This window comes from Xenopus laevis, chromosome 7S, assembly GCF_017654675.1.
Source record: "Xenopus laevis strain J_2021 chromosome 7S, Xenopus_laevis_v10.1, whole genome shotgun sequence".
Classification (NCBI taxonomy): domain Eukaryota; kingdom Metazoa; phylum Chordata; class Amphibia; order Anura; family Pipidae; genus Xenopus; species Xenopus laevis.
In genome coordinates this window covers 3,980,434-3,996,111 of record NC_054384.1, presented here as the reverse complement: position 1 = coordinate 3,996,111, position 15,678 = coordinate 3,980,434, and the positions used below count along the sequence as shown (strand labels likewise).

Below are 15,678 nucleotides of genomic sequence, written 5' to 3'. Positions count from 1 at the left end.
GGTTCTCTATGCCAGGCTTTTCTCTTTTGCCAGTATCTGTGACTTCCTCTTCCTGCCAGCCACTCACTAGCTGCTGTGTCACTTCCTGTTGCACTGAGATCCTGTACAGCTGGTTGCTAGGTAACAGCTTACAGCACACAAACACAGGATCTATGCCTGAGCCCTAACAGGGATAAGTGCAATGGTTTTTGCATTAATTCCCTACAATAATATATAATCATATATTGTCGCTCATCTGCCCATATGATTCTCCACTAGGGATATATGAGTCTATCTTTGATTTAAATAAATACTTCAAATCGAGCCTGGCCTGAAATTCCCCCTGGGCCTGACTTGAGCAATTCATATTCACTCAGGATATTAACCAGACAGCTATATTTGAGGTATACATTAATACAGAGTAATATAATACAGAGTATTAAATAATAGCTCCTGAATACATCCTGAAAGCTCTTGAGAACGTGGAGGGAACAATTATCAATACAGCAAGTTACAATTTAACCATTTCTTCTTCCATGGAGCTGATCCAGTGGCATCTAATCATCATTCTTATTTAACATAACTGTGTCACTATTTCCATCTTAGGGTCAGACTCACAGTCTCAGTACAATAGACAAATCTACTGTGTCAGCTCAGTGTCCAGAATGGTATCGGTATGTTTTTGAAACTATATGTGTCTTTCTTGGCCTGGCACTAGGAATAATTGTGGCTTGAGACAACAGATATATTGCTTACTTTGTGCAAACATTCTACAACCCTAATAACAGAATGACCTTTAACCTTGAGCTTCTTCTACAAGACAGCAATTCTGTACTAGTGTCATGTTCTATAATCTTTGTTCCTTGATAATAACCACTTATATGGCTTAAATCTAAAACCCTGATATCTACACAGGGTCCTGCCAATAAACTCATTAACCTTTCCTGTGTGTATGTGGGATTAAGGATCAGGGAAGTTCCAAGGGAGGGTTATCACAGCTCAGTCTGTCCTGACCCTATGTGGAGCAGGTCCGGACTGAGAATTAAAATAAGCCCTGGCATTTCAGGTACACAGAGGCCCAATCAGCCCACACAGAGGCCCAAATAGCCCCCACCAGCCTACTAAATACTGACCTTCTATGGCACCTTATAGCAGCCCCTCTGGCATTTGCCAGAACCCACAAATTGCCAGTCTGGGCCTGTTGTGGAGTCACAAATCATAGTGTACTTGTCCTCCCCTGTAGTGGAGACACAGGACTCCTGTAGTGTCACAAAGAAGAAAATCAGTGCTAGATTTCTTGCAGTAGCAGAATAGGGCTACACAAGTCTCTTCAGTTTGGATGGGGGATGTCTCATTTTCATTGCTCAAAAAGTCTGTGTAGCTTGCACTCATTAGACTGGATCAGGGCATAAAATATGCTGTATTTTGCCCACTAATTGCTACTGGTATACATAGGGCATACTAGCGGATTTCTGGCAGCAGTCAAGAGGATATACAAAAAGAGGCAGTTGTGGGAGCACACAAACAGCTAAGTTAAATTATATTTAAGTATAATGGAATTCCTACTTTTCAATGCACATTCCCTCGTCCCCTGTCATAAGTAATTCAGTATAAATGAAAGTGCAAGTATTTACAAAACAGGATTTTTTTGTTACAAAGTTATGATCATAAAGTTGATAAGACACCATACCATGTCAAGGTAAACCCCATACAGTGGTCCCTAACTTGTTCACCTCTGGTCATAGTATAAAAAGTATTTTACTTCTCTGCATAGTGTCATTACTAGTGATCAGTCAAGAGGCCTCCCTGCCCCATACCATGATATGGAGGGATGAATGCAAGAACTGTAGTATTAAGAGATGGTGAAGTGGCAGACAAAACCTCTCATTCAACCAAATTAGTGAAAGATGACGTTAGGTTGGTGCTATGGTGCACAGTAATTCCATTAGCTTCTTCACTTGTATTTCTCCTTGTGACCTCTATGACATCTAAAGTGAATCTCCCATGGTCAACTGTACGATCACTCCAACAGCGTCACTAGGTCATTGTGGATTAGACTCTGTCTGAATTTCCCATTATAAGTTTGGACAAAAAATAAAAAGGATAACCAAATGAGCCTCAGATCCATTGGAGCTAGGAGTACTGGTGCTAAGATGAATTGTTCTTATTGCCCTATATGTAGTTTGCATCATTTTTTATATTGTACTTAGATACTTAAAAGGGATTATATAAAGTCTGTATAATTACTATCAGGCTACTGACTGGAAAAAGCTACTAAAAGCAAACAAATAATCTGAAAAGGATAGTTGATGGTTGATCACAATGTTATTAATAGGGAATAAAGATAAATATATAGGGAGGTCAGTAATCCCAATGTTATTAATAGGGAATAAAGATAAATATATAGGAAGGTCAGTGATCCCAATGTTATTAATAGGGAATAAAGATAAATATATAGGAAGGTCAGTGATCCCAATGTTATTAATAGGGAATAAAGATAAATATATAGGAAGGTCAGTGATCCCAATGTTATTAATAGGGAATAAAGATAAATATATAGGAAGGTCAGTGATCCCAATGTTATTAATTGGGAATAAAGATAAATATATAGGAAGGTCAGTGATATGATCCCAATGTTATTAATAGGGAAAAAAGATAAATATATAGGAAGGCCGGTATTTTTTTCCAGAAAAGGTGGCAACCCTAGCTGGGGCCCTTGTAGATAAATGTATAACTGTGTAATAGAATGGACACATGGTGACATGCATGGCATAGACAGCTTACTGCTGAGAGCTCTTGTTCATGAACATCTAAAATTCTGGAAATCTCCCATGTGTGCAGCAACTTACCTGCACTAACAAAGACCTGGCCTACGGTGAGTTTCACTGGCACAGCTATAAATAGCGCCATCTGTTGTTGAAAGGTGATACTGTAGCTATAACTAGAACATAATTATAAATAATAACTATGACACAATTATAAGTGAGAAAGCAGCGTTGGTGCTGTTTCCAGGCACCACCAATATATTATGGGGAATGAGGGTCAGAGTGATAATGCCAGTAAATTAAAGGAGATGGGATAACTCCCCACAGAGAGAAGCCACAGAGCGGGCAGGTGCCTTGGCAGGTGTTTTACCGGCTAGGTTGGTAAGATACCGACCAGGTGGCAACTTTAATTGCAACACTTTGACCGATTGAAAACCTCGAAAAGAGTCTCTTGCTCACTGAGCAGGACCTAGAGGGTCAGATCGTTTGGGGGGAACAGAACAGCAGCAGGATGTTGAGGCAGTTAGCTGTGCGACAGTTAGAAAATCTAAGGTGGGCAAAAGGAAAATGGAGGCTGATCCGGAGCTTATACATCGCAACAAATTTGCCAGATTGTGTGAAGATGATGGGAGTATGAACTCTGAATTGGCAATTCTAGACGGGGCTGATCTATCTAACAGCCGGGAGACCAGTTTCTCTAGTAGTGATGGGGAGGAGACCAGAGTCAGGCCTAAGCAGATTGTGGTTGTAGGGGACTCAATTATTAGGAAAGTGGATAGGGTAATTTGTCGTCCGGATCACTACAACCGAACAGTTTGCGGTCTACCTGGTGCCAGGGTCAGGCATGTGGTTGATTTGATAGACAAATTATTGGGTGGGCCTGACCCAACTGTCTTAGTACATATTGGTACTAATGACAAAATAAATGGTAGATGGAGGACTTTAAAGAGTGAGTTCAGGGAACTAGTCACTAAGGTAAAAGGAAGGTCTTCCAATGTAATTTTTTCAGAAATATTACCACGTGCAAGTTTAGGAAGACAGCGGGAGCTTAGGGAGCTAAATTCGTGGCTCAAGTCTTGGTGTTGGAAGGAAGGGTTTGGGTTCCTAGAGCACTGGGCTGATTTTTCCTTTTTTGGATCAGGCTGGAGAGAGTGCAGAGACGAAGTGCAACTAAACTGGTTAGAGGGAAGGAAGAGTTAAATTATGAGGGGAGACTGACAAGGTTGGGGTTGTTTTCTCTGGGGGGAAAAAGGCGCTTGTGAGGGACATGATTAGACTTTACAAGTACATTAGAGGACATTATAGACAAATAGCAGGGGACCTTTTTACCCATAAAGAGAATCACCGTACCAGAGGCCCCCCCTTCAGACTAGAGGAAAAGAAGTTTCATTTAAAGGAACAGAGTAGGGGGTTCATCACAGTGAGGACAGTGAGGTTGTGGAATGCACTGCCGGGTGATGTTGTGATGCTGATTCAGTTAATGACTATAAGAGGGACTTGGATAATTTCTTGAACAGACATAATATCAAAGGCTATTGTGATGCTAAACTCTATAGTTAGTATAGATATGGGTATATATCATTTATGTGAGAGTAGGGAGGGTGTGTGTATGGGGCTGGGTTTTCATTTGGAGGGGTTGGACTTGATGGACTTTTTTCAACCCAATTTAACTATGTATGAGTAGTAATAAATATGGCTTCTGTTAGCCAGAAACCTGTTTCTCTAATTGCTGCTTGTAGAGCATTGCAAAGAGTTCTAGGCAACTGCACTGTGGCTATGTGTGAACCTCTTGCTTGCTTAGTTTTTAGTGGAAGAAACCAGGAAATAATTAACCTGTAACCAAGAATAAGATGCAGATTAAAAAATGGAAATACATTTTTTGTCCAAAATTATATCTGCATTGTTGCAAGTAGTGGGGAAGCAAATGGGTGCCAATAGCCTGACTGGGAAAGGATGGGGTGTGGATGCAAACTCAACACAGTTCTTTTCATTTGTGTACAATTGACTACACTATACAGCAATAACTGTTTATATTTATATTTAGTGTTTATTGATGGGGAGGGTAACAAGAACCAATGCTCCTAAGTAAGAAATAGCCAAGGTTATATCAATTCACAGAGAAAAGGTTTAGGAATTTAGCAGAGCTCACCCATGCAGCAGCGCAGCGTCTCCCCTTCCAGTAGCAGCTCTCGCGGGATCCCAGCCACTTCAGTCCGGAGTTACACTTGCACTGAGATTCACCCACTGTATGGTGCTCACCGACGGAATCACATGAGACGTATGTTGCTTAGTAGAATGTGCCGGGAGAGTTAGGGCACGAAATGCGTAGGTCTCCAACCCACTATGGAGTAGTTAGTGTTCACAATAAATACTAAGCAACATACGTCTCATGTGAATCCTTCGGTGAGTGCCGTACAGCGGGTGAATCTTAGCGCAAGGTTATATCAATCTCAGTTAACTGGGGTTATTTATACTACTATTTAGCAAAAAGTTGACAAAGCCTGGCTGTTTAATGAAACCATTTTGCAATTTGGATTTTGTTCAGCATACTACAGGGTGGAGGTGAAAGTAGATGGATACATGGTCATCCCAAATCCGGTCTCTTCAGAAAGACAAAACATGGAGGCTTCCCACCGGGCGCTCGCCTCCGGGACTCTCAATGTTACAGATGCTGATCCACTCTCACTGGAAGAAAGGATGAGAGATCAAAATTAGAGCAGATACAGGTCATGAAGAATTATTATGTTCAATTAGAGAAGATACTGGTCATGAAGAATGATTATGTTCTACAGGTGATGCAGAGCTAAGCAGTGTTGGACTGGGATGCCAGGGGCCCACCAGAAAACCTTAGACCGTGGGACCCACTTTCCAAACTATTATTCCTCCTCTCCTCTCCTCTCCTCACCCAAACTCTTTATTCTCCTAGTCTTTTATATTTACTTAGTCTATTTTTCCATTATTAAGAATTTTTTCCCATAAAGAAATAAGGAATGACAATGAAATTGGCCACATATTTAGAAGCAAAAGGGCCCACTGACACCTGGACCAACTGGGAGTTTTCCCGTATCCAGTCCAACACTGGAGCTAAGAGGACCTGATGGATGGATGTTCCTCCTGCTCTAGAGTACGTGGATTCTTCATGAATAATAATGTCTCTGTTGAATGACGTGGCTTCGTTTATCCAAGATGTGTAAAATTACAAAGGCAAAGCATTGTGCTTAAAGACCTCTTTTCTTGCTCTGGGGCTTACAGCTTTTGTGGCTTTTTCTACCTATAACAACATCATTCAGTCACACAAGCTGGGAATGTCAGAAGGTGCAAGTCACTGGCTAGCCTTGTACTCAACCCCCCCCCCCACCCAACTCAATGGCAGCCATTCAGTACAAGGCTATCTTGTTGTTGACGATGTGTGCGCCAGATATAGTCTGTGGGACAGTTCTTTAACTATAAAATAGAAAAATCAAAGTTTGCTCCAGTTCTAAAAACCCACAGCAGCCCATCAGATATATCCAAAGGAAAAAAACATAAGGTAAGGGATCTTTCCATAATTTAGATCTTCCAACCTTAAGTCTACCAGAAAATCATGTAAGCATTAAATAAACCCAATAGGCTGGTTTTGCTTCCAATAAGGATTAATTATATCTGAGTTTGCAAGGTACTGTTTTATTATTACAGAGAAAACATTTTGATATGGGAGATGGCCTTTATGTAATTTGGAGCTTTCTGTATAGTGGGTTTCCAGATAACGGATCCCATACCTGTATAAGTAAGTGGCATATATTTAGATAACTCAACGAGAAGACTATGGTAATATCTGAACAAGAACAGTCTTTTCTGAGGCCCATCTCGTGCAAAGAAGGAGAAGCTTACAACTGCATCGTTGAAGTAAAAAGGGTTGCCTAGAATTACATCTGCTTCAGTAATACTGTTTATAAATATAATGATGTCAACGTGAGCAGAGGCTTCTGAGGATGAATTACCTCTTGCAGTATCAGTATCATTGTGTGATGGCTACCAGCATCTACAGACACTTACCCAATCGTTATCATCTCGAAACTCCAGATTTCAGGTAAATCATGTCTCAGGTCTGTGATATCTGGGAATTGTCCTGCCAATGTTAAATAATAAATATAGATCAGTCATAAATCTGAAAGTCCCTGCCATTAAACCAAAACATATTTATAAAAAGGAAAGTTTGGGAAAGTTGGTAGTTGGTCGTTAAATATTTATCTATTTTTTTTCAATTCAAGGGTGGATGGAAAGACCAAATGATCACCAACCCACTATTCAAATTCATGTAAAATTCACTCTTTAAATAGATTTTTTTGTCTCTCATTTCCATACCCATCTAGACTTTATTGATGTAGTGGAAGCAATGTGGAGAAGAGTGAATGTAAGTGGCAAATGCTTTTTTAAATTCCTTCATTGTTACATTGGTTGACGTCTTTTGAGCACTAGAGCCCTTCCCTGCTTATCAAAGTATTGAGCTTCACCAATAACAATAAATTACATAAAGCTCATGGCACACACCGCATTATCTCCCAAACATAACTATGTAACCTGTTATTTGTTGGAAAACTCCACCTTGGGGCTACAGGTTTTAATGTAGAAATACTCAAACCAGATAATAAATGGAAATTCATAAAGAATGCATTGTCCTTAATGTATGGTCATTTTTCAGACTATAGAGCTTCTGGTAAAATTCCTGCCTTTGCTGAGTTCTGTGTAAGTATAAATTAGTAGTCACTGGGTACAAACAGTAGGTAAATATGTGCAAAGACGAAGAGACTCCGCCACAGTTTCCACAAATGAATATACAGGGCCACAGTGAAGGCTGCCATCAGAAACTAAGGGCTTGGGTAATTTGTCCACTGCTTGTCCAGGCCCCCTGAAGGGTGGACCGTACCAAGTAACTAGGATGGACCACATATTTCAATAATGAATAAAGTAATATCCATAATATTACTACAAATAAGCACAGACAATACATGGAGAAAAACAAAGCAAATCACCGTGAAATGTATTCCTATAGTATTTATAATATTTTTCATGAAGGTACATGTTTTTCTGCATTGAGACATGTCGTGCTGCTCCTCTTATCTTCTCACACATCTGAGGGTTCTGCAGGGATGCGTTTGTAGCAAATATTAAGCCAGCGTGCTAAAAGGGAAGAGAACAGATGATATCTAAGTGCAGTATGCAGAAAATATTGGGGTATACTCATCAAACAGTGACAATAGAGGCAATTCCCCAGAAGGGGGTGTCTACTCTGAATTACACCTCTAAAATACTGCCAAAAGGGCTGTCCTGGACTGTCTTAGTTAGAAGTAACACTTTCTACTGTTCTACGACAATCATCTCAGTCCATCACAATATCACAGAAGTAGCAGCACATTGTATCTCTCATATTAGAAACCTTACCTGTCAGATTGTGGCAGCTTCTCTCTACAATGATGATCTATCATCAGCTCTTGACACCATTGACTGTAGTTAAACCCCAACCTTGGCACAAGCTCAAGTCTGTATCTCAGAAGATGAATGCCAGTGGAGGTCACCTTCTCCTCATCATCACCTACTCTTCAAAGACATGTCTCAGCTGGCATTCATGACACTATTCTTTTATGGCTTTAAATCTAGTACGGCCTGTGTTAGGCAAAAGGGGTATGGGGTAGAAAGTAGGCTTCCTTACCTCCCACCTCTACCTTGCATGCTGCTTTTTGAGGGACTTGTCCTTATGGCTGAGCTCCATGTCCTGACGCTGCACTCTCCATTTGGTGCAGAGCGCAGTGTCGAGGAGGGCACAAGTGATACATATATAAGCAATAAGGGCCATTATTGCCCTTCCACTTGACCCCCTGGGGTCTTAAATGACCTTCTTATCTTTTTACTCAAACTTCACCTCCACCTTTCTCTGTTGAGTTCCTCAAAACTCTATATTAGGCCTTCTAATATTATCATTGTCTAATGATAATAGAGAAATGATTCAGTCTTTTAGATCTCCAATCAATTTATTTTAGTTATATTGCAACATAACTGTTCAATCAGCCTCATAGCCTTGCTGGACAGGAATTACTTTAGACTCCCATTTCTCTTTTAAACCATCCATCCAACCCCTTGCAAGATCCTGTTACTTCCATCTGCCAATATTGCCTGTACAGGATCTCACCTCAGCTTAGGTCCAACTTAAACACTTTCTTGACTACTGCAACTATTCCCTGTAGGCATTTCATAATAGTGTCTTTCCCAATTTGTTGCTAGATTCACCGAGCTCACAGCTACGCATTCCTGTGCAAAGCCTTTCACTGGCTCCCAATCTCCTCTTGATTTAAAATCACAACTTTTAAGATTCTAAACAGTAAACACTATTTCATGCCATGTGTGCTATGCTTCTGACCTTCACCTCTTTTCTGGTCACTATTTTGTCGCAGTTTTGCTGCGAATGCTGAATACTACTGCTAATCAATGCCTGCCAAAAAAGTTTGCTCATCACTGGAGACCAACCCATAGAGTGAAAGAGAATCATTGTCTGGCTTACAGTGGCCTGCATTTATATTTACTACTTACTTGGAACTCCAAATTAGCAAATCCTTCATCATCATATGGCAGAGGGCTATCATAGAATGAGGCATTGACACCGCATAGTCTGTCTGGATCCCATGTAAATTGATTCCAACGTGCAACCAATTTATCTGGGTGATAGAGAACATGTTCCAACTAAATGAGAAAAGAATAAAGTTGAATTCAAAGTGGCCCTTTATTTTTAGCACATTTACAGATAACTATAATCCCAACCAGATAACAAGAAACTCCTACCATAATGCAGGGCAAGATTTCTGCTTAATAACAAACTATGTATTCCCCTATGACTTACCTTCTCAGGTGTGAGTGGCCAATTATTAAGGTGCAGAAGAATGCTGGAATCAATTATCTGGAGGCCACACAGGGATTTGGGATCTGCTTTTAGCATCAGGTTGACATCAGATCCGGAAGCCCCTTCAGATGCAGAGAAGATCAGGGAAACCTTTGAAGAAAACAATGCTGGCTCAGAAGAAAGGAAAATTATGGGGCATATTTATGATTGCTCAAGGTTTTCAGCTCAAACAATCATCAAGGAAATGTGACTGAGTGGCTGTACTCACTGCCGAAGTTTTTTCTTTATTAGAAGGCCTTTTCGGGAAAATTAATATTGCAAACTTTTTTGGCCCAAGACCAAAATGATTACATAAAGGAATCAATAGCACCAATTACAAACAAATTACAGAAATATCTGTCTGTAAAACCCCAGGTTCTGGGTATTCTGGATAACAGGTCGCATACCTGTTTACAGTATACACCAATGATTCCTCAAGTTGAGAGCAAACCAATATCTCATTCACCATGTTCCATATTAAACTGATGCATTCTGAGAATTAAATTGTCTACTTTCCTAAAGACTCTGTGTACCATCCACCATGCCTCCTCCAGCTTATATAAGGCCAATAAAATGAGCTTTCGTTAAAACAAAAGATTGAAGTGAACTCATAAGTGACCATCCCTGTACCTCTTATACAGAAGCAGAATAAAACCTGAGGTTTTCATGTGGCCGGCTAGTCAGGCAAAGGAGAAGACAGGGAAAAGTAGAGCCTTTAGAAAAAGCAGAATCAAGACTTGAGAAGAGGCAAGGGTGGATTCCCAGACTGATATTTCTATAGACAGCTACTACTGGAAAATTACATTGGCTGTATGCACCAGGTCTAGAGATTAAAGCCAGATGAGAATATCTAGGAATGTTTTCCTCCAATGCTAGCTGTACTCTAGTCTAAAAAATCTCTGGAAGAAGAAATTGATGAATGGGTGTAAGTAGAGGGTTGTAACCATGTTCAGTGTTGGACTGAGATGCCAGGAACCCAACAGAAAACATTAGACCATGGGCCCACTTTCCAAACTATTATTTCTCCACACTCAACCTGGACCAGTCCGACACTGAAAATGTTCGACCACAAAGTGAACTAAATTATCTGAAAGCCACTAAGTCAGTCACAATATAAGGAGCCCAATGGCAACAAGGCAACATCATAGCCCAGATCCCTGTAATTGTCCTCATTGCTGAATGTCTCTTCCCATACCTGGTTTTTGAAGCACTTCTCCATGATAAGATGAACATGGCTGGATAAAACCTCTGATTGCAACATGCAGTATACCATAATATCAATACTGGAGCTATATTGTGATGGAATAGTAACACTGAGGGAAAATTGACCTTGCAGAGCTGTCAGGAGAGAGAGAGAGAAAATTAAAGTTGAGTGGCTGGAAAGCAATGACCATTCCTTGTTGGTCATTCCAAGATGAGAGAGATTATTCACCCTAATTTGAATTGGGTAGGGTCTTAATCCTTTAACTCTTTAAAGTACAGGGGCTTCTGCACATGGCCTGCCAACACAATTTTTTTTTCTATTTCATGTAAATTGAACTTGGAAACGTAGAACCGGTGGCACTGGTGGTCTCGCATTGCTTTCTGCAAGTGTCATAAACCCTTTAACTGCAAACTGGTTAGTTACTAGCCTTGCCCATTCAATATTGTGTCCACTAATGACCATTTGTGCCTGAATGAGCATTTCTATGGAAACTACACATTACCAAATGTAATTCATATCCTAATATATATCAATCAATTAAATTAGCATTCTTTCCTAGAGATAGAAGTACATGGAGCCTGAATATGCTCAGTGACCCTCGCATCCATGAAGACTTCACTCAATGTGTATTGCACAAAATAGTTGCATGATATATATTTCTGTGTGGACACACAAATCAGCCAGAAGTTCTGAACTAAATCTGAAGTCCTCAGCCATTTAAAGCACCAACAGATATTTGATATCTTAATGATATCCTTTCAAAGAATTATCATTATTATCATTCTGTCCCAGAATGCGGCCAGAAATATACTCACTGCTGCTCACGTCCACCAGCCGTTCACCAGATTTCACGATCTTGTCTTGTGACACCATCTGTAGTAAGTGTTAAAGACAAGTTAGACCTGGGTGGACTACATTGAAGAAAAACAAATGTTCCCATAATTCGGTTACAGGGGAATGTTACCTTTTCCAATGACCAATAGCAGGAGGACACTTTTAAGTCCCCCAAATAAGTATCTCCCATTTTATGTGTTGCTGGGTATTAGAATTACTGGGCCCTGCTGGCAGCTCAGAGAAGGTAAGTTTAGGAGAAGAGGAGATTCTTACTTAAGTGGCACAAACGTATGTTGTGGCTGTGTGAATGACACAACCTGTAACTGTAGCTCAGGTCAAGAATCTTCCAGCACTTCAGCATAAATGTTATGTTTCTGGGTTGCTCTTTGATATATGAGTCTTTGTTTGGCTACAGTAGCACCTGCTTTAGCAGAGGCAAGCCATAATTAAAGTGCAACAAGATTGCTTTACACAGGGTTGGACTGGCAGGACACTGGGAAAGACCCGGTGGTCCCCAGCCCTTGTGGGCCCCACTGACCCAGACCCACTCCCTGGATGGGAACCCTGGCTGCTGCCCCCCTGATTTCCCCCCCCTGCGGTTGCAAAATAAATAAGGTACACACAGAGGGAGGTGGAGGTTGTTTACTGTTGGGGCGGGAGGTCCAGGGGTTGTGTGCGGGGCCCTGGACCCACCAGTCCAACAATGGCTCTACATTTAGATATGCACAAAACCTAAGGTCCCCACTTCCTGAAACTCTAGGCTTTTTCTAACTTTCATCACTCACCAGGTAGTAAAAAGATATATTTCTGGCTCCTTCAAGAAGTCCTTCTCTGCTAAACAAATAATGCACTTTGACATCATAAGTTTTCCCACAGTCCAGCTCCAGTTGTGGAGCATACGCCTGAATATAGTCTCCTGTGCGAGATCTGAACCGGGGCAAATATAAATAACTGGATATGTCAGACGTGTTCTGGCTGGATCCATCATATTCATCCTGAATATAAAATGCCTAGGAAGAAAGGAGACTGACTTATCGGCAAGGCTGGCCTTCATATTGTCTACTGTAGATAGACCTGCTGTAAGCATCCTTTCAGTTATCTTTATTATTCCATTTCGACTTTTACATTTCTGTCTGGTTGCTAGATTATGTAAACGGTTGCAACCACATGAAATTATTACTCGAAAAAATATGAATATACAAAACATGAAGGATCACAGCAATTTTTTGAAGAATACTGATGTCTACGTCACTCTACAAGGTAAAGCAGAGAAATAAACCTTTACAAAGGTTGCTCTCACCTTGATAAAAAGATCATCACTATCATATCTGGACATGTCGATTACACACTGTGCTTTGCCGTTTGCATCTGTGGTCACATTCTGGATGTTGTCCTCTTCCACCAGCAGCTCAATGAGTGCATTCTTCATGGGGTTCCCATCACAATCTTGCAACATCATCTTGGAACAGAGATTAAAGAAAAAATTTAGGCACAGGAAAAGGCTGAACTTAGTTATCTTGGGGCTCCCATTATTATTTCAGAGTTGCCACTTTCTGGGCAATGTGTCTTTTTTGATGGATTGTTGGACAGACACTTTCATCCATGGGTTGACCAGATCTGAATTCAGGGACTAGAGGTGGCCATAGATGTAACAATTACGATCTTTCCTGTGACTATTGGTTATTAATTTTCAATACAGACGTGTTAGAGCTGAATGATGGGCGAATTTGTCCTGTTTCGCCACGAAACGGGCAAAAAATTTGCCCATCGCCCATCATTCATATCCCTCCCAGCACTACACGTGGCCTACAGGTGTATCTAGGGGAGCAAAGAGGCACTGTCCTGAAACTTTCATTCTAACTGGCTCAGGGCACCACAGTTTGGGGACCAATGTTTTACGGTATCTATCCTTACAGGCTATGAGGAGATAAAGGGGAACTCTTCCTTTTGAGCCGTGCTAAGTACAAGAGCCTGAGTTCTTGCTTGAAGAGTTCAGTTTTGCTAATATTACCCCCCCTATTGGCATGATATTAAACCCACTAAAAAGCACAGTTTAATTTGGGGGTTTATAGTTTATGAATTATAATATAATAGCTTTGAACATTCAACAGAACTTACGGCAACAAAGTAAGGAATCCCCGGCTTATAAAACGTCTGCATAACTTCATAATCAAACGTTACTATAGGGAAACAACCTTTAATTTTTATGAACTGGATTTCAGTTTCTTGGGCTTCTGCAATAAAGGAACAACAAACGCATAAACAAACCAAACAGCATATTCAGTTCCGTATTTTTTGGGGAGATCATATAATCTATTGCACCTGTGCTCCAAGTAAAATAATCCTAATGCAAAGTTAAAAATAAAAAACACTGATATAACTAGATCTGTTTGGTGGCATAGATCCTATTTGATATCCATTGCAACTAGCAGAAAAAATACAGAATAAAACACAGAACAAAATGCATAAAAATACAGAATAAATTTGTGAACACGCCTATAATTTTGTAACCACAAACAAGATTTTTATAGTTATATAACAAAAAAATTACACTTAAGGACAAAATTCATTTTGTAAATTAAGTTTAATGAACTTTTTCATCAAGTGGTCAGAGATAAATTGAGTTAGAACGATACACATACAGTATATAATACACCGCCAAAAGAAATTGCTACTTCTTTTTGTTACATGTGCCAAAACTGAGGCTTAAGAGGCCTGACATATTTTGTGATTTCTAAATTTTGATTCCATGAATACAAAACATCATCAGAAAAATTCTGTCATTCTGTGAATACAAAATGTAATTTTTCCCCAGTTATCTTGTGTATACAATATTTGTGGTTGCAAAATGAACTTGTAACTTTATTTTGGGGTGCGCAGAATTCATTTGTTTTATTTGTAACTTGACTTCATAGTAAATTTGTGACTATAGAATATTTCTTGTATGGGCAATATTCATTCTGTCTCCACAAAATGTTTTTTTTTGTTCACAGAATGCATTCTTTGGGCATTACCACAAAATCCATGTGAATTAGGAATAAAGTAAAATGATTTTAGATTCCCCTGTATTTTACCTGTGCCCTCCTCTGTCACAGTGATCTTGAGTTTAACTACGTTTCCCTGGTCAGATAGCTTAGTCAACTGGAGTTCATTCAGGTCAATAATTCTGCTCAATGTTCCTTGGGAATCCATCTGCAGAACACATTTTGATAAGGTATATTATAATTTACTCAGATATTATGATAAATTAGAACCCGCACCCTGATCTACCCACCTCCCTCTGTGTCCAACACTTGGCAAGAACCCCTTGATTGTATGTGAAGATAAATAAACATCAATTATCATGTGTTGGTTCCATCTGTCCCCACTGGTATGTTCAAGGCCCTGCACATCCCCCAGTAAAACCACCAATAGCTTTCTGGGAAACAGGAACATTATCATTAGGGTCAGCACCAGATGTGCAATAAAATATAACTCTACCTTTTATAAGTTAGCAACAGTCCTGTCCTGCTTTATGGCAGCTGAGATTCTAGCTATCTGTATAACAGAACATTCTGTCCCAGTGGCTGCACAGATCCTATCTGATCCCCATTGTAAGCAACAGTCCTGTCCTGCTTTATGGCAGCTGAGATTCTAGCTATCTGTATAACAGAACATTCTGTCCCAGTGGCTGCACAGATCCTATCTGATCCCCATTGTAAGCAGCAGTCCTGTCCTGCTTTATGGCAGCTGAGATTCTAGCTATCTGTATAACAGAACATTCTGTCCCAGTGGCTGCACAGATCCTATCTGATCCCCATTGTAAGCAGCAGTCCTGCCCTGCTTTATGGCTGTAAAATCCATTATTATATGTTAATGCAGGATTTTGAGCCTCAAACAGGTTGTATTAGCAGATTCTTTCAGATAAGGAAGCTTAGTTAGAGACAACAATTTTAAAAGTAAACATTCTTGCAAAATGAAATATATTTTGTAATGGCAAACCACAA

At 40.1% G+C, this 15,678-nt stretch overlaps 1 protein-coding gene across 1 annotated transcript; it reads right to left on the bottom strand.

Annotated features, from left to right (window-relative positions):
• Positions 1 to 7,591: 7,591 nt before the first annotated feature.
• On the bottom strand, positions 7,592 to 13,852 carry LOC121396352 (ovostatin homolog). The gene is made up of 9 exons (XM_041571189.1): positions 13,811 to 13,852; positions 12,993 to 13,151; positions 12,478 to 12,702; positions 11,674 to 11,731; positions 10,850 to 10,992; positions 9,616 to 9,765; positions 9,309 to 9,458; positions 7,757 to 7,904; positions 7,592 to 7,632 (listed from the first exon to the last, which is right to left on the bottom strand). Exons 1-9 carry the CDS (start codon positions 13,850 to 13,852, stop codon positions 7,592 to 7,594), a joined length of 1,116 nt encoding a protein of 371 aa, XP_041427123.1.
• Positions 13,853 to 15,678: the final 1,826 nt, after the last annotated feature.